General features: G+C 40.6%; 1 protein-coding gene across 2 annotated transcripts in view; it reads right to left on the bottom strand.

The window, feature by feature from the left end:
• Positions 1-23,974, bottom strand: part of LOC124805145 (elongator complex protein 1) — a 134,097-nt gene that overhangs the window by 87,291 nt on the left and 22,832 nt on the right. For both annotated transcript variants that reach the window (XM_047265613.1, XM_047265614.1), the window contains exon 7: positions 22,144-22,346. In XM_047265613.1, coding sequence (XP_047121569.1) covers positions 22,144-22,346 — 203 coding nt within the window. The remainder of the gene's footprint in view (positions 1-22,143; positions 22,347-23,974) is intronic.

The following is a 23,974-nucleotide window of genomic DNA, read 5'->3' as shown; positions in this document are numbered from 1 at the left end:
TATCATAATGGTAGTGGATAGGTTGAGACTATTCTGGCTCTGTTACTTCATAATTCAGTACAGAAAAAAACCATGGACATAGGCAAAGTGGTATTTCAGATCACTGAACTGTAGGAAGCACTGCACAGCATTATTTTCAGTTTAAAGAAAACTGGTTTGAGATTCCACACCTGCATGTAACAAGGTATTCCAGCATACAGAGTTTAGCTACAAGCCAATGTCTGAAGTGGTGGCCAGAATCTGGGGAATTCCAAACACAGAAAGGTTGGTTGGTTGTTTCGGGGAAGGAGACCAGACAGCGAGGTCATCGGTCTCGTAGGATTAGGGAAGGACGGGGAAGGAAGTCGGCCGTGCCCTTTGAAAGGAACCATCCCGGCATTTGCCTGGAGCGATTTAGGGAAATCACGGAAAACCTAAATCGGGATGGCCGGACGCGGGATTGAACCGTCGTCCTCCCGAATGCGAGTCAACCACTGCGCCACCTCGCTCGGTACACAGAAAGGTGGGCTGCTGTTGTATGTGGGTCAGACAGGTGAGGACGCGATGCATAGGAATAATGTAGGGCTCTTACTATCTAAAAGCAGCAAGAAGAGCTTACTGGAGAGGAAACCAGCCTCAGAACGAATAATAACTGCACGCTTTAAAACAAATATGTGATATATCACTGTAATTCAATGCTATGCACCTACTGAAACAGCTAAAGGAGAATTAAAAGATGCATTTTATACAGAGCTTAACGGAGTCCTTAGACAAGCAAATTCTTAGGACATAAAAATTTTAATGGGTGACTTGAAAGCAAAATTTTGTTCATAAAATAAAGGACTTGAACATATGGGTGAGCATGGCATGGGGATCAGAAATGTAAATTGTGAACTGTTAGATATGTGTGCTGAACATGGCCTAGTCACTGGAGGTACATTGTTTCCACATTGTAACTGCCATAAGGTAACTTGGGTTTCTACAGACCACTTTACTGAAAATCAAATAGACCACATAGTCATAAGCCACAAGTTTTGGCACACTCTGTTCGATATCAGAAATAGAAGAGGAGCAGACGTCGGAAGTGACCACCATCTAATTTTGGCAGAATTCAGATAGAAGATAATGGCAAAATAGAACCAAGCTCAATCACAGGAGGAAGAAAATAGATGTGGCAAGGTTAAAGACCAAGTGATCAGAGAAACATTTGCTCTTGAAGTACAAAACACATTCCAGGTCCTCTCTGAAGAAAACTTTATGGAAGAGGGAATTGAAACAGGTTGGCAAAAAATCAAAGACAGTTATTTAAATGTGGGAGAAAAAATCTTAGGATTTAAGCACATCAAAGGAAGGAATAGATATCCGATGCTACATGGAATGAAATCAGCCACAGGAAAGAACTAAAACTTAAGTTAAATCTTTGTAAGAGAAGAGCGAAGTGCATAAAGAATACACGGAGGCACACAAAAAAGTGAAAATATGGCTATGTTTAGATAAAAGGAAATGGACAGATGAGCAAGCAAAGTTGGCAGAAGAGATAGCAAGACAAGAAAATATGAAAGAGCTTTACAATATAGCCAAACGGTTGTCACTGAAGAACTTCAGACGTGAAGGACCAGTTAAGAACAGGGATGGCGTGATGCTTACAACCCAACAGGCACAGTTACAGAGATGGGAAGAGCACTTCAAGGAACTGTTAAAATTTTGAAGACAATCAAGAGGATCAGGTAAGAGATGCTCCAGAGGAAGTCGAAGAAGATCACGATATAATTCTGCAGTGCCCCAAAATGGACAAAATTAGGATTGCTTTGAAAACCCTAAATAATGCAAAGGCTCCAGGTCTAGACAACATAGCACCGGAGCTCATAAAAGCCGTTATTGAAAGTACCGTTAAAATGCTCCATCCCTTGCTGAAGCTTATTTGGCTTGAAGAGAAATCTCCAATGGAGTGGAAAAATGATTTGGTGGTAAAGCTCCCAAAAAAGGGAAAATTGTCAGACTGCAACAAGTGGCATGGTATTACATTGTTGTCAGTGCCCAGTACAGTCCTTACCAGAATTATTTTAAAGAGAATTACAGAGTCTCTTGAAAATTGATTCCATAAAGAACAGGCTGGTTTTAAGACATAGCGCAGTTGTGTTGATCTTATTAACACTCTTAGGATCATTTTAGAGCAAAGCAAAGAATTCCAAGCAACCATGTACCTGGCATTCATTGATTTTCAAAAGGCCTTCGATCCTGTGAAACAAAGTGCTCTGGCAGGAGTTGTGGAAGTACGGTATACCACAGAACATCTTAAACATCATAAAATATCTATACGATGGCTACAAATGTTGCGTACTCCACAAGTGAAATATGACAGAGCCCACAAAAGTAACAACCGGAGTCCAACAGGGTTGCATTTTATCACCAACACTTTTTCTACATGTTCTAGACTCAGTTATGAGAAGAGTCACAGCAGGCAGGAGACGAGGAATTCAATGGGGGATCCATGAATGTCTGGACGATTTGGATTTTGCAGATGATGCAGTTTTACTAGCTCAAAGGCTGACTGATATGCATGCTAAATTAACCTTGCTGAAAGACGACGCAGAGACTGCTGGCCTCAAGATAAATATAGGCGAAAAAAGAAAATGAGAGTAAATTCAGGGAACATGGAGGTGCTGCTGTTAATAGGCGAGCAGTGGGTGGAGACCGTCAACTCAGTCCTGTACCTGGGTAGTATAGTGATGGAAAATGGTGCAGCTGGAGATGACGTGAAAAACAGCATTAAAAAGACAAATGCTGTTTTCATAAAATTGTATCTAATACGGAAAAATAGAAGTATCAGGTACAAAACAAAAATCCATATTTTTAGTACAAATGTGAAGGCTGTCCTTCTGTATGCCAGTGAAAGCTGGAAAATGGATGAAGAGATAACATCCCAGTTACAAAGCTTCATAAACAGATGTCGCCAATGCATCATGAATATCTGGTGGCCAGAAAAAATACGTAATGAGCAGCTCTCGCAAATAACAAACCAGATGCCTATGGAAGACCAGATACAAGAGAGAAAGTGGGGGTGGTTGGGGCACACATTGAGAAAACCAGCTGGAGCCATCGAGAAAAAAGCATTCGAATGGAATCCCCAGGGAACAAGGAAGAGAGGAAAACCTAGAGGCACATGGAAGAGGACAGTGGAAGCGGAATCAAAAAGGGATGGCAAGACCAGGGCAGAATTGAGGCAAATGGCCAATGACAGTGACAAATGGTTGAGTTCTCCTGGATGCCCTATGACCCCATAGGGGCCAATGGAATTAAGTCAAGTAAGTTGGGGAAAAGAGAACTACCTGTATGAATATCAAGAGCTCAGATGGAAAACCAGTTCAAAGCAAAGACGGGAAAGCTGAACGGTGGAAGGAGCACATAGAGGGTTGGTTCATTGGTTGATTCAGAGGAGGGGACCATACAGCAAGGTCATTGGTCCCATCAGATTTGGGAAGGATGTGGAAGGAAGTCGGCCATGCCCTTTCAAAGGAACCATTCCGGCATATCGTAGAAAACCTTAATCAGGATGGACAGACACAGATTTGAACCATCATCCTCCCGAATGCGAGTCCAGTGGGCTAACCCCTGCGCCACCTCACTCAGTCACATAGAGTGTCCATAAAAGGGCAGTATTATAAAATGGAAGAGAACATAGGTGACGACAAGATGGAAGATATGATACTGCGAGAAGAATTTGAAAGAGCACTGGAAGAACTAAGTCAAAACAAGGACAAGGACCGGGCAGTAGACGACATTCCATTAGAACTACTGTGAGCCTTGGGAGAGCAGCCATGACAAAACTCTTCCATCTCATGTGCAAGATGTATGAACAGGTGATATATCCTCAGATTTCAAAAAGAATATAATAATTCCAACTCCAAAGAAATCAGGTGATGACACGTGTGATTATTAACAAACTATCAGTTTAATAACTGATGGTTGCAAAATACTAACATGAATTCTTTACAAATGAATGGAAAAAACTGGTAGAAGCCGACCTCGAGGAAAATCAGTTTAGATTCTGGAGAAACAGAAGAACACGCGAGGCAATACTGATTGTTTCTCTATCCCTCTGTCGTCTATTTCGATATCTACCATTTTGTCATCTGTGCGACAATCTAGAGAAGGAACTACAGTGCAGTCTTCCTCTGTGAAACAGCTTTGGAAAAAGACATTTCGTATTTCGGCCTTCAGTCTGTCATCCTCTGTTTCAGTACCATTTTGGTCACAGAGTGTCTGGACATTTTGTTTTGATCCACCTACCGCTTTGACATAAGACCAAAATTTCTTAGGATTTTCTGCCAAGTCAGTACATAGAACTTTACTTTCGAATTCACTGAACGCCTCTCGCATAGCCCTCCTCACACTACATTTCGCTTCTCATAATTTTTGTTTGTCTGCAAGGCTTTGGCTATGTTTATGTTTGTTGTGAAGTTCCCTTTGCTTCCGCAACAGTTTTCTAACTCGGTTGTTGTACCACGGTGGCTCTTTTCCATCTCTTACGATCTTGCTTGGCACATACTCATCTAATGCATATTGTACGATGGTTTTGAACTTTGTCCACTGATCCTCAACACTATCTGTACTTGAGACAAAACTTTTGTGTTGAGCCGTCAGGTACTCTGTAATCTGCTTTTTGTCACTTTTGCTAAACAGAAAAATCTTCCTACCTTTTTTAATATTTCTATTTACGGCTGAAATCATCAATGCAGTAACCACTTTACAATCGCTTATTCCCTGTTCTGCGTTAACTGTTTCAAATAGTTTGGGTCTGTTTGTCACCAGGTCTAATATGTTATCGCCACGAGTTGGTTCTCTGTTTAAATGCTCAAGGTAATTTTCAGATAAAGCACTTTAAAAAATTTCACTGGATTCTTTGTCCCTGCCACCCGTTATGAACGTTTGAGTCTCCCAGTCTATATCCGGCAAATTAAAATTTCCATCCAGGACTATAACATGGTGGGGAAATCTACTCGAAATATTTTACAAATTATCCTTCAGGTGCTCAGCCACAACAGCTGCTGAGCCAGGGGGCCTATAGAGACATCCAGTTACCATGTTCGAGCCTGCTTTAACTGTGACCTTCACCCAAATTATTTCACATTTCGGATCTCCGTCAATTTCCTTCAATACTATTGCACTTCTTATCGCTATAAACACGCCTCCCCCTTCACTGTCCAGCCTGTCTCTGCGGTATACATTCCAATCTGAGTTTAGGATTTCATTACTGTTTATGTCTGGTTTCAGCCAACATTCTGTCCCTAGTACTATATGGGCATTGTGACCGTTTATTAACGAGAGCAGTTCTGGGACCCTTCTATAGACGCTCCTGCAGTTTACTATTACCACATTAATATTGTTATTCCCTGTTGCATTTTGCCTACCTTGCCGCATCTCAGGAGGCGTCTTGTCGGGCCTAGGGAGGGAATTGTCTAACCTAAAAAACCCACATGTGCACTCCACATGTACTCCGCTACCCTTGTAGCCGCTTCCTGCGTGTAGTGCACGCCTGACCTATTCAGGGGGACCCAGCATTTCTCCACCCGATAGTGGAGGTCGAGAAATTTGCACCCCAGATCTCTGCAGAATCGTCTGAGCCTCTGGTTTAAGCCTTCTACTCGGCTCCATGGAGTCTGAAAGGGACATGGGCGTTCCAGTGTTAAGGCAAATGGGATTGAGTTGATTGAGAAGTTCAGCCAAGAGGGTATCAACCCCATGGGGATTGTGCTCACTGAAGTCACCAAGCAGCAAAAAGGGGTGCTGGAGTTAACCAATAAGCTGGAGGAAGTCTACCCCCAATGACCGAGGAAATGACCGAGGTATGTAAACAGTACAACGAGAAAAGATGTAAAATGCCGTCCCCAGAAGGAAGGCTACAATGGACTGGAAAGAAATGCAAGACATCATAGTGGTCATGAGAATGTTTTCTGGAGGCAGAGGACAAGTGGATGCTGCAATTCTAAGAGAAGTCGTAATTCCTCCTTCTTGTATCTAAGGGTGCAAATGATCCATTGGAGGAGAGTCATGATGAGAAGGGGGGGGAAGGGGCAGGAAAAAATAAAGGGGTGGCACCACGGCAGCTGCTGAGTGCCAGCCTTTGAAGACTCTCAGCTGGAGGATGCAGAGGCTGGAGGGTCCTGCTCCATGGGATTGATAGAGGCATCGGCATTCTCCCTCTGTTGGTCTGCGGAGTCCAGGGCAGAAAAACAGTTGACACCGTGCATTGGCAACACTTGAGGTTGGCCGGGTGAGGATATAGACGATGACATCACTGAAGAGGATCTCCAAGTTAGTGAAGGAGAAGACCGTTTGCCTTTGTTTGATTTCTTGGAACATTTGATGTTGGCAGATGATGATTCAGATGTCTGTTGGCTGGAGGGACGTAAAAAGTCTCTGCAGGAGTATTCCTTCTGTCCTTTCCAGCCTGCTGGTTGTGTAGCAGGTGATTTCTCCACATGAGGCAAAAATTTTAGTAGCTTGTTGCAAAGCTGGAGGAGGAGGAGGAGGAGGAGGAGGAGCAGTAGGAGACAGTGATACTACCGTGACATTGGGCATGAATTTGTGGTCGCACGTCTGTGTGGCCATGTCCTTGATGAAGCACGATGTAGCAAGAAGGGTACTGTAAGTGCCAAATGTAAAACGAAGGGTTTCAGACTAACCAACCACTTACAAGCAACAGAGTGAGGCACTTTTTCCTTTACCCAGATCTCCTGAACGACCCACTCATCAAGACACATGGAACAATCTCGGGAGGAGGCTGTATGGTCACTACTGCAATTGATACTGCAACGAGGAGGAGGCAGGCATTCGCCTCTGTGAGCATCCCTACCACAGGTTACATGTTTGGCCAGGTGTTGACAGGAAATTCGAGTGTGGTTGTAATGATACCACTGATAGCAGCACATTGGGTTCAGAATGTATGGTTGGACTGTGATAACTTCATAGCCTGCTTTGATCTTGGAGGGAAGGACTACTCTATCAAATGTGAGAAAAAGAATGTGTGTGGGCACTAACGAGGCATCTACCTTTTCCATCACCCGATGGACTGCAATTACGTCCTGATCAGAGAGGTCAGTTTGAATTTCTGCCTCAGTCACACCACTGGGCACCCTAGTAATAAACACCACGCGAAGAATTCAGCAAGGGCCTCAACATGAACAGGACTGCCATGGAGGAGTGAAGCTGCAAGCAGTTGTTGTGTTTGAGAATCACAAGTAGTCTCCAAAAGCAAAGACCACTGCATAAATAAGAGCAGGATTTCACAGTGCTGGCAATTGCATCAACACTTTACTATATAATAAACAGATTAACTGTAACAACAGACTGATCATCTTCAGTATGCGAAAGCATGAGGAATAGAGTTGCAGCCTCATTCCATTTACATTGAGTAGATGTAGACAGAATGAGATGTTTGGCTCATTGCGAGAAAATCCCATGACTGCCAGCGTCTCTGATGGTGCGCTCCTTCCAACTGGGAACCCCTCCTCAGAGGGGGCGCACCCACCTTAGGTGATTGTTCACACCTCAGGTCACACCTCCCAAACACCTGACAAAAGGACCAATTGACAATTTGGGAAGGTAACAGCTCAGGCAATTACCTCTCCCTGAGCCTGGCCAGTACTATGGTGTACGTTTGAATACTACATGTCAACAAGGGACTAGGAATTACACGTTACCCAGTCAACTGTTATGCGTTGGATACATGGGCAGACCTTCAGGAGTGCACAGTGTCTAACACTGATGCAGAAGGAGGATAGAAGAAGGGAAGCAAAGAAGGCACACAGGAACGAAAAAAAGAGTGAAGGGACTGTTCTGATGTCTGGCTACTGAAAATACACAACACATTCCTAAAAACATCCCAGACATGTTCCCCAAGGAAGGGGAAAAAGAATAGCAAGAAGATAGACATGCAGCACAGAAAGGAAAAGATGCTGCAAAAGCTGGGGTCCCGTGGTAGCTACAGAGGAACTCACCAAAGAATGGTGAGTCCCCGGGGGGAGGGGGAGGGGGGGGGGGGCAACCATATGTAAATAACACCATGTGAAAAACCCAGCGTACAATGGGCCTCGACAGGAACAGGATAGCTGTGGAGGAGCGAAGCTGTTACCAGTTCTTGGGCTCGAAAATCACAATTGGTCTCCAGAACCAAAGTTCCATTATGTAAGCAAGAGTAGATTTCACAAGACCTGCAACTGCATCAACACCTTTCTGAATAATAAACACATTTACTGTAGCAAAAGACTGATCTTCAGTGCGTGATGACCTTCTTCAGTACATGACACTACGAGAACTTAATTGCAACTGGGAGGGTTATTGAGTCTTTAGCCTCATTCTGTTTACATTTAGTAGACATAGACTGTGATGAATATGACTGGCTCATTGCAAAAAAATTTCCTACGATTGCCAGCATCTCCGATGGCACACTCCTTCTAACTGGAGTCCCCTTAGGTGATTGTTCACACTCAAGCCATACCTCCCGAACTCCAGACAGAGGGACCAATCAGCAATTGGGAAGATAACAGCTCAGGCAATCACTCCTCCATGGGTTTGGCCTGTACCAGAGGGTACATGTGAGCCCTACATGTCGACCTAGGGTTGGGAATAATGTGTTACACAGTCACCTGTTACATGTCAAATGCATGGGCCAACCTTCAGGAGTACACCGGGAGGAAGAAGAATCAAAGAGACCTCAAATGCCAAAGTGGAGGAAAGGGAAGAGATGGAGAACAAAGAAATACGGAAAAATCAGATGAGGGACTGTTCCAATGCCAGACTACCAAAGCTTTAGACCACATTCCCAAAAATACCCAAGACATGTATCCCTAGAGATGGGAGAAAGAACGGCAGGAGGATAGACATGCAGCATGGTGACAGAAGAGATGCTGCAAAGGCTAGGGCCCCATGATAGCCAAGCACGAACTCACCAAAGAGTAGCTGAGCCCCCTGTGGGTTGTTAGGTTGAGAAGGATCAGGCAAAGCAAATGTGGAGAAAGTGTTGATGTTCTGGAGAAATCTGGATATTGTGTCCTCACCCTCAGTCCAGTTCCTGAAGATATCATCAATGAATTTGAACCAGATAAAGGATTTGGGATTCTGGGTGGTTGGGAAGGAATCCTCTTCATGGCCCATGGAAAGGTTGACATAGGATGGGGTCCTTCAGGTGCCCATTGCTGTACCACATATTTTTTCATAAGCGATACCTTCAAAGGAGAAGTTTGAAGATAAGGACATAGTTACACTGTTCAGGAAGGAGGAGGAGATTGTATGTTTGGAGTCAGCCCGGTGTTGGGGAAACTAATGTTCAATTCCAGCAAAGCCATGGGCAAAGGGGATGTTGTTAGTAAAAAGTTATGTTTCCAATGATTAAGGAAAGTCTCAGCAATAATGCCCGACTAGGTAACAGTCCCCATTAACAGTTGTAGGATAACATCAGTTCTGTAAGTTCCGTAATTCAACTATTTCTCCTGTAGTCATTTTTTTATTTTGTATAAAGTTATTCATAATTATTTATAACATCTCACAGATAGGCATGTTAATTTATAAATTGACAACATCTAGGGATGCAAAGATGTAATCAGCTGGTATAACTATATCATTAACTTCATCTGCAAACTCATATGTATTTTGTGAACTACACTGCTCATAAAATGTTCATAGCATTTTTAATCTTTGTGCTAGCATGGCATTTTATGCCTTTTACACACCCATTGGTCTACACTTTTAATATTTTAATTTAAAAAATTTTTACTCCATACCTACTTTATCCTTTCCCAATTCCTCTCATTCCATGTTATAATTTTACTATTTTATGCCTTTTACAGTTTACACACCCACTGTTTTACACTTTTAATATTTTAATCAGAATGTTTATATCATCATACTTTTTAAAATTTCTTGTTAAACTCTTGACATTCCTGCTTTCTTTCCCCTCTCCCTATCACCCTCACTTCATACCCCCCCCCCCTTTCCCTCCTCCTCTTCCTCTCTCCCCTACCTCAACCTGATACCAATTTAAAACACACAGAACACAGACCACAGTTACAAAATACAGTACTCTGATATGAGGCTCCAACACAGACACAAAGGGTTGCTGACACAACCATGTAAGTAAATTCGACATTCATGTACAATGATTTTCTATTTACTGTAAAAAATAAACAATACATCCTTAGTTTTGCTTTGTTTTAGACCTGAAGATGACCCAGAGAAATCAAAACATACTAAAAATGTGAACTGAGACTGAAGAATAAATGACGATTGATTGAAAAATGAAATAATTCTATGTGACGGTTTCAGGTTAGATGTACGATTTGACAAAGTTCGATGTTATCCAGTTACTGACTGATGCATACGTTTACAGACAATATCTATTAATTGTTCAGCTAATTCAATCTTTAGAAGGTGAAACCTCTTTAACCTAAAGCCAACAAATACAATTTCAGTCACTGTTTCCATGTTGTCCTCTGCCAGAGGAAATCTACAACCCTTTTTTTTTTTTTTTTTTTTTTTTTGTTACCCTTTTCACTACGTCCTGAATGTCTGTTATTTCTCTTTTGGTTTCACTTATTTTCCAATCTTCCTTAGTGAGACCTGAAACCTAGGTGTGACCTTTCCATAGCTCTCTGAGCTAAAAAAGGTTTTCTTTAGAAAAAATCATTTGAAATCCAAGTTGCACAGCCATGTGTTAGTAAGAGAAGAACACACTGTTCAAAAACAACCATTTTTAATTTTGCTATCATACTAGATTTAAAAACAGTTGTGTTTCCTCCATAACCCTTCCAGTCTAACATGATTCAGATGGAAATTTTGTGTTTTAAGTTTCCTTGGTTATCAGTTAGCAATCCCATATAAACATATTCACTAGCATTTTTAGATAGTTGTTCAACATTATTTGTCTTTCAGTGACCCATTTGTTGTGGGCAGTATTTTCTTTGCACAGATTTATCTCAGGCCCACTTTTATAGATGATCGCAATTTTATTATGTTGTTGAGGATTACTATATTATCTGCAAATATCAAGTTAGTGAGTCTTTTCCCATTTATTTTCACTTCCAGATAATTTTGGATGTAGCCGTCTCAAGGACTGCCATAATATAAGTTCGTAGTGTTTTTGTATTGTGTGTTGGTGTTCCAGTTGCTACAGTTTATTTATCAATTTTCATTTTTTATTTGTAGTTCATTGTTGCTATTTGAGTTTACATAGTGTCATTTGGAGATGGTGAGTGAGCTGTGGATGTTACAAAATGGAGTGCCAAGTGGAGAAATTGGAACATTTCCAACATATTCTTCTGTTCCGAGTTCAGTAGAGGGCTGGAAGTAGCAGAGGCAGCCGAAACGTGTGTCATGTATGGGGATAATGCCAATAGACAGAACACAGCAAGCAAACGGTTCTCTCTCTTTGAGGAATGTTGTCTTGACATTAATTACTCTCCATATACAGGAAGACCTTTGGGGTTTGATGAAGATAATTTCAATGCTTTAATTTACAGTGATCCATGTCAGTGTACTCACGAACTGGCAAATGTGATGAACTGTGATCATTCCACAGTCGTGTGACATTTGCATGAAATGCAGAAGGTTCAAAAATCGCATGTATAGGTACTGGATGCTCTAAGCCAAAATCACAAAAATCAGTGGGTGGCCATATGTGCATCTCTGCTTGCTCATTAACAACAATGACCATTCCTACCCTATATCATTACTGGTGATGAGAAAGGGTATCTTTATGCAACCATAAGGAAAAGAAAGGAATGCCTGAGCCCAAGCAAAACAGCAACTCCCTGTACAAAGACCTGCACGCCTCCACAAAAGATAATGTTATGCATCTGGTGGAACACTGATGGTAGGGTGCACTACAAATTGCTTTTCCAAGGTGTCAACACCTGAGACCTCTTGCAGGTGTAATTGTATTAGTGCCACTTAAAGTTCATGTCACGACCAGATGTATTGAAAATTTCCTCACCCAGTAGATAGAGCGCAGTGTTCCCGACCTACCTTGCTTTGCTTATTCAATATTGTCTTCCCGGTAGCTGCGTCCATCTCACTTAAATCACACTGAAATTAAGAAGCCAGGATCCTAGATTAAGTTTTCCAAAATCAAAAGTCAAGACCGTATTCATTGTTGAACATTTATGACAACCACAGTGCGATTTATTTGTTGTCTCACACACACACACACACACACACACACACACACACACACAATATTCATGTGACCAGGCCTTTTCCACTTAATCGTCACATTAGGTAGGTCAAAAACTTCCAGTCTTTAACAATGTTCACAATTACACTTTTTTGGTACCGACCAGAAAAATTAACCGACTTGCCGCACTTTTGCTTCATGAGAATCTGACCGAGAACTGAGAACTGCACCAGCTCGGACCTTATATACGTAGACGGGTGCTTGAATATTTGACTATTTCTGTTAATATATTATAGTTTATAATTTCCCAGGGTTAAAATGATCCTTTCTAATTGGTTTTGAAGTTAACTATTGGGTTTTATTACTTAAATAACATGAGTGAGCTGTATCAATTTAAATACGCGGAACTAACTTATGCATCTGCAGTGGGAATTCCCGACTTATCATGGCAGCCATCTTGAACAATAATTTTTACTTATTCAAATTTACGTAATTCTTAATTAATGCACTTACAAGGTTGAGACTGGAGTCATTTTATGTAGAAAAATAAAGGTAGCAAAAGTATCAAAACAGGTCTCGGAATTATTTAGTAGTTTGGTCACAATTGGCACTGAAAGTCATACAAGCTACAGATTTCAGGTCTTAATATCGATTTAACTAATAGACTTTAGGTTAATTTAAACACTTTGCTGGAATCAGTAAAATTTAGGCTTTCTTTTGGATAAAGTCTTATAGTTGAATTCGATCTATTAGCTCACTCGAATTTTACTTAATATGTATTGCACAATATACGTCATTGTTCATAACTTCCAATACGATGCATTTCCAATAAAACTAATTAGCTCATTACTTTCACAATAGACATTACAATGTACTGAAATAATAGATTTTACTACAGGAATTTTATTTAAACTATTTCTGAATTCTGTACTATGAGGCTGAAGGCCACAGAATCTGTAGTCAGAATCTGAGTAGTGAAAATGAAAAAAAAAAAAAATAAAAGTTCATTGCTTAACTAAGTTACTGAAGGAGTGTAAAACCAAAACAGGATAGCAGTGGGCAACCCTGCTTCGTTACACACTGACAGAAGAGTGCATGAAGTGATGCTACTCCATGACAACACCCGCCTGCATTCGCCGAGACTGCCAAAAAATCAAACAATGGAAAATTCAGTTATTGGAAAAGGAGAGAAGTAAAAAGACTGTGTGTGATGGTGGAATGAGGGCTGTGTAGTGCTGGAATAGGAACAGGGAGGCTGGATGGGTGAGGACAACGACTAACACTATACAGGAGTTGGGCTGGAAAGTAATTCTGCAACCATCTTAGTCACCTGATCTTGCACCCTCAGATTTTCACTTTTTCCATTCTCTACCGAACAAACTTCAACGAATTTCCTTTCTGATGAAAATGCGGTCCGAATATGGCCCAACAAGTTCTTCACATCTAAATCACATGTTCTACAGTCGCGAAATCAAAAAGTTGCTGCAACAATTGCAGACTGTTGTAAATAGTGAGGGAGAAAATATTATTGATGACTAAAGTCTCCGTTATGTGTATCTGTTGTGTTTATTGATCTTATGGAAAAATGCTACGAACTTATGCACCAACGCAATAGTTTCACGTTTATAGAGGTCACCCTGCTTTACTCCTCTACCAATGGAAAATTCTCTCATGTACTGTCCTACGTTGACAGCAGCTATCAAGGTACCACAGATGCTGAATAATATATTTCTGTACCTTGTTTCCACATTGTCTTCATTCAGTGCCCTTGCAATCACACAGTAGCTGGCAGAATCAAAAGCAGTTTCAAAAATCTATAAAAGCTATGGACGATGACATTTCATATTCACTGGCTCGACTAATTACTTCACACAAGATTGTCAATTGTGATATAGCCACTGCAGCATCCAGCTTGTTCTCTGAGATGCGCAGTTTCCACAACAGTTTTGATGTGATTTGTCAACATTTTTGTGAAAATTTTGTACATACAGTGAGTATTATCTTTGCTTTGTTGCAGATGCCAACAAGGTACAAACAGTAAAAATTTTAGACAAATGATTTTCTGTTTCTTCACAGTAAGCTTAAGTATTTCAGTCATACAGATCTTAATACTTCCTGCTTTTCCATCCTGCATTTCAACTGCAGCTTTTCTTATTTATTTTGTGAGGATTTCTGGAATATCATCATTTTCATTTACATACGGTGTTAACAGAGGTTCACACGTTTTTTCACATAGTTTGTTGTAGTTTCATAGCTATAGAATTTTCTTCTTTACCTGATGGAAGGAGTGTATAGAGGGTCTCTACAAGGGCTATGTACTTGAGGACAATATTATGGAAATGGAAGAGGATGTAGATGAAGATGAAATGGGAGATACGATACTGTGTGAAGAGTTTGACAGAGCACTGAAAGACCTGAGTCGAAACAAGGCCCCGGGAGTAGACAACATTCTATTAGAACTACTGACGGCCTTGGGAGAGCCAGTCCTGACAAAACTCTACCATCTGGCGAGCAAGATGTATGAGACAGGCGAAATACCCTCAGACACCAAGAAGAATATAATAATTCCAATCCCAAAGAAAGCAGGTGTTGACAGATGTGAAAATTACCGAACTATCAGTTTAATAAGTCACAGCTGCAAAATACTAAAGCGAATTTTTGACAGACGAATGGAAAAACTGGTAGAAGCCGACCTCGGGGAAGATCAGTTTGGAGTCCGTAGAAATATTGGAACACGTGAGGTGATACTGACCTTACGACTTATCTTAGAAGAAAGATTAAGGAAAGGCAAACCTACATTTCTAGCATTTGTAGACTTAGAGAAAGCGTTTGACAATGTTGACTGGAATACGCTCTTTCAAATTCTGAAGGTGGCAGGGGTAAAATACAGGGAGCGACAGGCTATTTACAATTTGTACAGAAACCAGAAGGCAGTTATAAGAGTCGAGGGACATGAAAGGGAAGCAGTGGTTGGGAAGGGAGTGAGACAGGGTTATAGCCTATCCCCAATGTTATTCAATCTTTATATTGAGCAAGCAGTGAAGGAAACTGAAGAAAAATTCGGGGTAGGTACTAAAATCGATGGAGAAGTAATAAAAATTTTGAGGTTCGCCGATGACATTGTAATTCTGTCAGACAGCAAAGGACTTGGAAGAGCAGTTGAACGAAATAGACAGTGTCCTGAAAGGAGGATATAAGATGAACATCAACAAAAGCAAAACGAGGATAATGGAATGTAGTCAAATTAAGTCGGGTGATACTGAGGGAATTAGATTAGGAAAGGAGACACTTAAAGTAGTAAAGGAGTTTTGCTATTTGGGGACAAAATAACAGACGATGGTCGAAGTAGAGAGGATATAAAATGTAGACTGGCAATGGCAAGGAAAGCGTTTCTGAAGAAGAAAAATTTGTTAACATCAAGCATACATTTAAGTGTTAGGAAGTCGTTTCTGAAAGTATTTGTATGAAGTGTAGCCATGTATGGAAGTGAAACATGGACGATAAATAGTTTAGACAACAAGAGAATAGAAGCTTTCGAAATGTGGTGCTACAGAAGAATGCTGAAGATTAGATGGGTTGATCAAATAACTAATGAGGAGGTATTGAATAGAATTGGGGAGAAAGAGGAGTTTGTGGCACAACTTGACTAGAAGAAGGGATCGGTTGGTAGGACATATTCTGAGGCATCAAGGGATCACCAATTTAGTATTGGAGGGCAGCGTGGAGGGTAAAAATCGTATAGGGAGACCAAGAGATGAATACACTAAGCAGATTCAGAAGGATGTAGGCTGTAGTAGGTACTGGGAGATGATGAAGCTTGCACAGGATAGAATAGCATGGAGAGCTGCAGCAAACCAGTCTCAGGACTGAAGACAACAACAACAACAACAACATCCATGAGGTCCCATTATATTCTCATATCCTATTCTGTTTGTCCCTATCTGTGCATTTAGGTCTTCTATAATGATCACTCTCTATTTACTAATGACTTTTTCTAAATCTTCAAGAATCTGGTTCTTATCCTCTTGACAACATCCAGTCTGAGGTGCATACATCTGTACTAAAGTTATTTTTTCTCTCCCTGAATGTGCGAGTCATCTTCATTATTCTCTCAGTTATGTACTGAATGTCAGTGATTCCTTCTAGATCTTTATTCATGGTGAAACTGACACCATTCTTAGCCCAAATCCATATTCACCTACTACGTTTCCTTCTCTCCCTTTTCCTACTACTGAATTCCAGTCACACATCACTATTAAATTTTCATCTCCCTTCACTACCTGAATAATTTCTTTTATCTCATCATACACGTAATCGATTTCTTCATCATCTGCAGAGCTAGTTGGTATATAAGCTTGTACTACTGTAGTAGGCGTGGGCTTCGTGTCTATCTTGGCCACAATAATGCGTTCACTATGCTGTTTGTAGTAGCTTAGCTGCACTCCTCTACCCCATGGATATGGTAGAAGAAATATAGAAGGTGAGCATCTTCTTGACTTCTGTATGAGGAATGGGTTGGTGGTGAAAAACAGTTGTTTTAAGAAGAGACAGAGCCACAAGATAACACGATACAGTTGCAATGGATCACAAAAGACCGTAATCGATTATGTCACCATGGATGAAGAGAGGAGTAGAATGGCAACTGATGTCAGAGTAATCCCTAGCGAGAGCCTTGACAGTGATCACCATCTATTAGTAGCAGACCTGAGAAACTTCAATGTGCCGAAAATACAGAACAATAAAATGCCAAAAATCAAAGTATGGGAACTCCAGAAAACAGAGAAGAGAGCTGAATATCAGAACCAGATAAAATCCCTGTTATCAAGAGATGAAAGGAAAAATGGAGAGGCAGAATGGACCAGATTAAGGTACACATTGGAAAAGAAAGCCACCAAAGTTTGTAGAAAGACAAATATGATGACAAGAGAGAAGGAAACACCTTGGTGGAATGAAAGTGAGAGAGCAGTAATCAAGGAAAGAAATCTCTTCAGCAAAGAGAGGGATCGGGAGAAAAATAAACCAGAACTTATTGGAGATGAGGCAGAAGAAAAGACCAGGGCATAGAAGATATTCACTCAGAAATTGGAGGAGGACAGTAGAGGTATTAAGAAACTGTTGTATCAGGTTATCAGAGGTAAAAGGAATCCAATGAATACCATAAAAGCACTAGAAGATGAAAATGTAAATCTGGTTACGACAGAAGTGACATGAGAGAAGTCCTGAAAAACCATTTTGACCACCTATTAAATAGATCAGTCGAAGAACCATACACAGAACTGGAAATCCACACTTACAATGAGGAAACTCCCATCACCAGAACAGAAACAGAGGCAGCCTTAAAATCTATGCCTAAAGGAAACTCTTCATGTGCAGATGAAGTGAACACAGACATGATAAAGGCAGCAGGTATCCAAGGCATACAATGGCCGAACTGAGCACTCAATGCCATACGGGCAGATAAAATACCTGCGGATTGGAGCAGGGGTGTAATAATTCCCCTGTTTAAGAAAGGTAGCAGGTGGAAACCCACCAACTATAGAGGAATAACCCTATTGTCTCATGGGCTGAAAATACTTGAGAATATCACAGAAAAGAGACTGGGAACTATCATAGAACCACAGCTGGAAGAGGAACAATATGGCTTAAGAAGTAACAGAGCAACAAGAGATCTAATTTTTAGCACCCACATGTTGATGGAAAAGTATTGGGAGAAAGGCAAGAACCTGGTCATTGTACTCCTGGTTACAGAAAAAGCCTATGATAGTGTTATGAGAGATAAGATCGGGGAATACCTGAGGAAAGAGAATGTGCCTGAAGGACTAATAATAAAAATTCAGATGTTGTACAAAGACTGTACTACCTGTGTACAAATTGGGGAAGGATGATCATCATGGTTCGAGACCAAGAGTGGAGTTCAGTAAGGAAGTGCACTGTCCCCACCATTATTCATTACTGTTATGGATACTATAATGCAGAATGTCATGGAGAAGTCAGGTGATCTGAATGCATTTGCCTTTGCTGATGACTTCATGATATGGGGTGAAACTGAATAAGAAGTACGGATCAGATTCAATGAATGGAAATCTCAATTCCAGAAATATAACCTCAACATCAGCAAGACCAAGACAGTGGTGATGGCAATCAACAGAGATGGACAACCAGCAAGTGTAAAGCTAGGAGACCACCAACTGGAGTGTGTGGACAGTTCTCCTTCCCTCAGAAGTGTAATCTCCAGTGATGACTTGACAGAAATGAAATCACCAACACAGTGCAAAAAGGATCTGAATTCTACCAATAAGTAGGATAACTTTTATGGGATGACTTGATTCCAAAACTGACAAACTGACTAAGTTTAATAGCCATTTCATACCAATATTGACCACTTATCTGTATGACATTTAATCCCCTCTGGACTGGATTCATGCACAAATTTGGTTGGAAAGTGTATCATAAAGCCATTGTGTCCTCTCCTGAAGCAAAGTTGTCCAGAACTGTTTTAAATGTTTCTCGACAGCATGAATACTGACAATGAGGTGAAATTGACATCTGAGCTGGTCCCATATGATGTATAGGGGACAGATATAGGGGAATTTTTGGCCACAGGACTGCCTCAACATTATGCAGACAGTTCAGAGTGACACATCTTGTGTGGATAAGCATTATGGCATCACAAAGCTGTCAAATGAGAACGCAGAATGTCCATGACACACGATTGTGCTTTCAAAGTTCTCTCACTCACACCAGCCATGATGAAGTCATACTGAAAGCCTCCCTACACTATGTGGGCAGGAGTAACACCCCTTTGACGGCAGTCATTTAGGGTACTGCATAACAGCAATTACAGCAATTCATTAATGAACACAATGCAACACCTTTCATCAGCAGTTCATGCTTCTCAGTCATGACACCATTAAATTAATATCCACTATTGTATCAGCAGAGTAATGTACAGGATGATTATAATTAAAGTTAAACTTTCACAACGTTGTAGAGACAACACCACTGCTCAGAATGATGCCTAATTGCAATGTAATATTATCATAGAAAGGGGAAAACATATGGCAGAAGAAGAAAAACAGTGTGAAAATTGATGAATAGTTGGCGCTGTATGTGTCAAAATACATGAATGAAAACACCTGTCATGCACATCAGCCAATGAAGTTGGTATAAACACGCAGAGTACACAGCTTTTCCTCCTTTCACATCTGCAATGTTCGCCATGACTTGTCTCAATGCAGGATCACGCTCTGCTTGTAAAGCTATATTACAAGAATGATGACTGTGCACATGTTGCTCTGCAGAAGTTCCAGACACTGAAGGGTCTGAAAAAGGCGTTGGTCCAATGACTGCCATGGGTTTGGAGAAAATGATTCGGGAATTCGAAAAGACAGGTTCTTTTGGTGTGCAACCTGGTCACGGGAGGAAACGAATTGATTCAACATCAGTGAAAGCAATGGCCACAGCAATGCAGGAGGAGACAAGTGGTGGTGTGCAAACGTCTAGTGCATGGAGAATTGCCTGAAAATTGGACATACCCATAAGCACGATGCGTAAAATCCTACGAAACATCCTTCTTTGCTATCCATTCAAAATTACCCATGTGCAAGAGTTGCTTCCTGTTGACCTGTTAGCAAGAGAGACCTTTGCTTTAGAATTTCTTGCTCGTGTAGAAGTGGACAATGATTGGCCATGGAAGACTGACGAAGCCCACTTCCATTTGACAGTATATGTCAATACACAGAATTGTCGAATTTGGGCAATGGAAAATCCATACGCAAATCAACCAGTATCACTTCATCCTGAAAACGTCACTCTGTGGTGCAGGTTTATGGCATCATTTATCATAGGGCCATATTTTTTCGATGAGACAGGTGCTTCCAGTCCAGTTACCTGTACCGTCACTGGTAAGCATTATGAAGTGTCTTTTGTGCAACCATGTCATTCCACCTCTCCAATAGCATGGATGTGTGGATGGTATCATTTTCATGCAAGATGGCGCACCTCTGCACATTGCAAATCCAGCTAAGCAGCTGCTAAACGCCATTTCAGAAATGCTAGAATTATCAGTCACCATTTCCCTACAGCCTGGTCATCCCGATCACCTGACCTTAATCCGTGTGACTTCCGGCTGTGGAGCTATCTGAAAGATGTTGTGTTCAGTGTTCTGACTGCAAAATTAGCTGCATTGAAGGCACGCATTGCGTAACATATTCTGAATGTGAGCCCGGAAACACTTCAATCAGCTGTGGGACATTCTGTTTCTCGATTTCAACTTGTTGCAGAAAACAGTGGACAGCATACTGAACATGTTTTGCGCCAGTCACACAGAAATTAATAATCAGATTTGATTTTGACTGATGCTTTTTATGCAGTCTTTAGCCTGAGGACAATTAAAAATTGATTTTTCCCATTCAATGTGATATGACCTTCCCATGGTGGATGGGCTTATGTAATTAACAATATCACACCTGCGCACCCATGCACACTGAGTAGTACAGTTTGTTTAACGTCAAATGTTCACCTTAGGCATTGATGTATGATTCATTTGTCATTTGTAGTTGATCGCTATTAAATTATGATGCTTACAGTGCCTTCTATTGCTACATTTTGTAGCTATTTATTTTTCTAGTGCTGTAAGTTTTCCCCCTTCTCCGATAATATTCAGTTGCAATTTGACATCATTCTGACCAGTGGTGTTATTTCTACAGTGGTCTGGATGTTTTTACAAAGGATAGTACAAGTATTGTGTGGATCTGCAATTTTATTTACATATAGAGTGTTACATCGAATGAGGAATGACACATCTTCAAGATGGCATCGAGATCACAGAACTTCGCGGGACAAAGTGTTTCCATAGACAAGAATACAGAAGTTCCTAGCACTGCCACCCTACTTTTAAGAAATGTCAAGTCCTCAGAGACCATATAATTTTGACAACAGTTGTGATATTGATTCAGACAAATGAAACGTTAATGAAATGTCATTCATTCTATGTGAAAGTTTTGAACGGGATGTATTCACAAAACAATACTGAGAAAATTTAGATAACTGGCATCTGAATTTGACTGCAAAATGAGTTTCTGCCACCAACATACTTTTTGCCTCAGGATCACGAAGGACATACAAGAAATTCAGGCTTGTTCAGAAGCATACAGTCATTTTCCCCTCACTCTATTTCTAAGTAGATCAGGAACGGAAATGACTAACAGTGGTACAAGGTACTCTCTGAAATGCCCTATACAATGGTTTTCGGAGTATGTATATAGATGTAGATTTGACAGAAGTTTGATGTTATCCAGTTACTCATGTAAACATTTATGGACAATGTGCAGGTTACAATTACGAGTGCTCTTCGTATATTACTTAACAACAGTTAAGGCATTATTAATGAGTTCTGTTCCAGTAATACCCATGCAGCCAGTGCAAGAGTCTGACACAGAATTTCAAGAGGCCGTGGTCTAACAACATAAAAGGAGAACAGATGAACCAGTCTTATACAGCACAATGTCCAAACAGGTAAAACACAAACCTCTTCATTAATACAATGGTCACTTTGTTATGTTTTTACTGTCAAATACACATTATTTTTTGCAAAATTATTGAAGTAACACTCCCACACTTTTAAACATTGTGATATCTGCACTGCAGTTGTGGTATAAATGCAGCATCTTTGCAATATGCATTTGAATTTTCAATGTGACACAGAAAACATTGGTATCCTCCTGAGATCAGGGACTGAACTCTCCAAATGCATTTTGAAGCAGTAAAAGAAAATCCATGACTAGGGTTTATCATTCAACTGAGAAAGAGGTCAATATAAAGGCCACAATTTCATATTATATAAGGGTGGGGAAGAAGGAAAATCTATATCTGGGTATTTCAACCCTGCTCCTCCTACACGTACATCCAGTGGCTCAAGTACCTCATTTGGCTGATCACATAACACTGTTATTGTACTTTTAGACAATAATCACTCGTATGGTTAATTATCACACCTGTAATTCAGCTGGGATAGCACAATGGAAGCTTCCTGCCAATCCAGAGACCTTTGGTAAGCATCCAGTGCCTTTTCCATTTTCTTGCTACGTTCATACATTATTCCTGCGTCATGAAATTTATGCTCTGCTATGAGATAATCAGCATAGGCCTCAGCTATTTTGCAGTAAAGATCATTAGACTTATTAAAAAGCTGTAGGGCCTGTGAATAGAAAAATACAAATGCTATAACACACAAACTTTGCATAGAATACAATATCAAGAATAAGAGCAAAGGAATAATGCCAGTGGAGGCTATTCTTGGAAAACTTGGGTAAGAAGGCAAAAGGGCATGACCAGAAAAAAAAAAGAAAAAAACATTTTGGAAAAATGATAGGAAGATGCCCTTGCAATTTATTACGAGTAGTTGAGATCACAATGTAATGTTCAGAAACTCAATTAACTTCATAATATACTGCAAGTAGTCTGCCATTCTGAACATCGTTTCAACTAGGAATCAGTTGCTTTTAAAGCTCATGATTCTTCACACTGTATATAAAGGTGATTGCAATTCACAAATCAAACATTTGTGCAGTTTGGAAATCACATTGTTACTATTATAAATTTCAGTGGGATTGTTTGCAGTTATGGCTCGTGCAAAATTTTACCAGTATACTATGAAGCCTTTTGACTTACAGGAGTAGTAATCATAACTAAATTAAATACATCAATTTTATATGTATAAATTGGATCGTTTAAAAATATTTAAATTTTACAATACCAAGGAAAATAATCAAGTTCTGAAAATGTACGTAACTGCATGGATAAAAAATCTGCTCACTAAGCAGCAGCAGGAGAACACACATATACACAGGGTTACAGTTACAGTTTGAAAGATTTTGGAGCCTCTGGCTCCTTCTTCTGGCAGAAGTGTTGAAGGGTAAGAAAGAGGGGTCAAGGAAAATGACAGGTGCAGTTTAGGAAAAGGGACAGAGTTGGGAAATGTTGCTCAGGACCCCAGATCACGAGAGATTTACTGGACAGGATGAGAACGAGAGATTGATTCTTGGGAACGGCAAATGACGAGATTTGACAACCTGAGAGATTAAAGACTGTGGATGATAGGGAAATACAAAAAACAGAGATAACTGCCAAAACATTGTCCACCAGTTGCCAAGAGCAAAAAGCTAAGTCCATTTTATGTGATACAGGTGGGAGGGTGAGAAAAATAGATGGGTCAGAAAATGGAAGATGTAGAAAATTAAAAAGGGGATAGACAAATGAATAGTTACTGTGAAGAAATACAGAGATTGTAGAAATTAACATAAATTAAGGGCAGGTAGAAGGCAAGAACAAAGGACAAGTTGTACTGCCTGATGGACTAGTGGATCTCTTAGGTATTGGTGTCTGAGAGAAGAATCCAGATGGCATGTGTGGTAAGAACAGGCACTGAGGTAACAACTGGCATGTTTTAGAGCATGCTCTGCAACAGGATCTTGTGTGTTCCAGTTAACCCTTTGCCTATCCCATTACATGCTAACTGATAATTTAGCGGTAGTCATGCCTATGTAAAATTCTGAACAATGTTCACATAACAGGTGGTATATGATGTGTTGTTTCACAGATGGCTCTCCCATGGCTCGTGTATGGGATGTTAGGAGCATGCGTATGACAAGGCAAGTGTTATAGCGGGAATGGTCACAGGGTAGGAGCCAGACCAGAGAGATGGGTGCAGAAGGAGCATAGGGTCTGACAAGTATATTGTGTAGATTGAGAGGGCGATAAAAAGCTATTCTAGGTGTGGTGGCCAAAATCGTAGGTAGAATGGACTTCACTTCAGAGCATGATTTT

Source organism: Schistocerca piceifrons, chromosome 7, assembly GCF_021461385.2.
Source record: "Schistocerca piceifrons isolate TAMUIC-IGC-003096 chromosome 7, iqSchPice1.1, whole genome shotgun sequence".
Classification (NCBI taxonomy): Eukaryota; Metazoa; Arthropoda; class Insecta; order Orthoptera; family Acrididae; genus Schistocerca; species Schistocerca piceifrons.
Note: the sequence above shows the minus strand (reverse complement) of the source record. Positions and strands in the feature narration are given on the sequence as shown.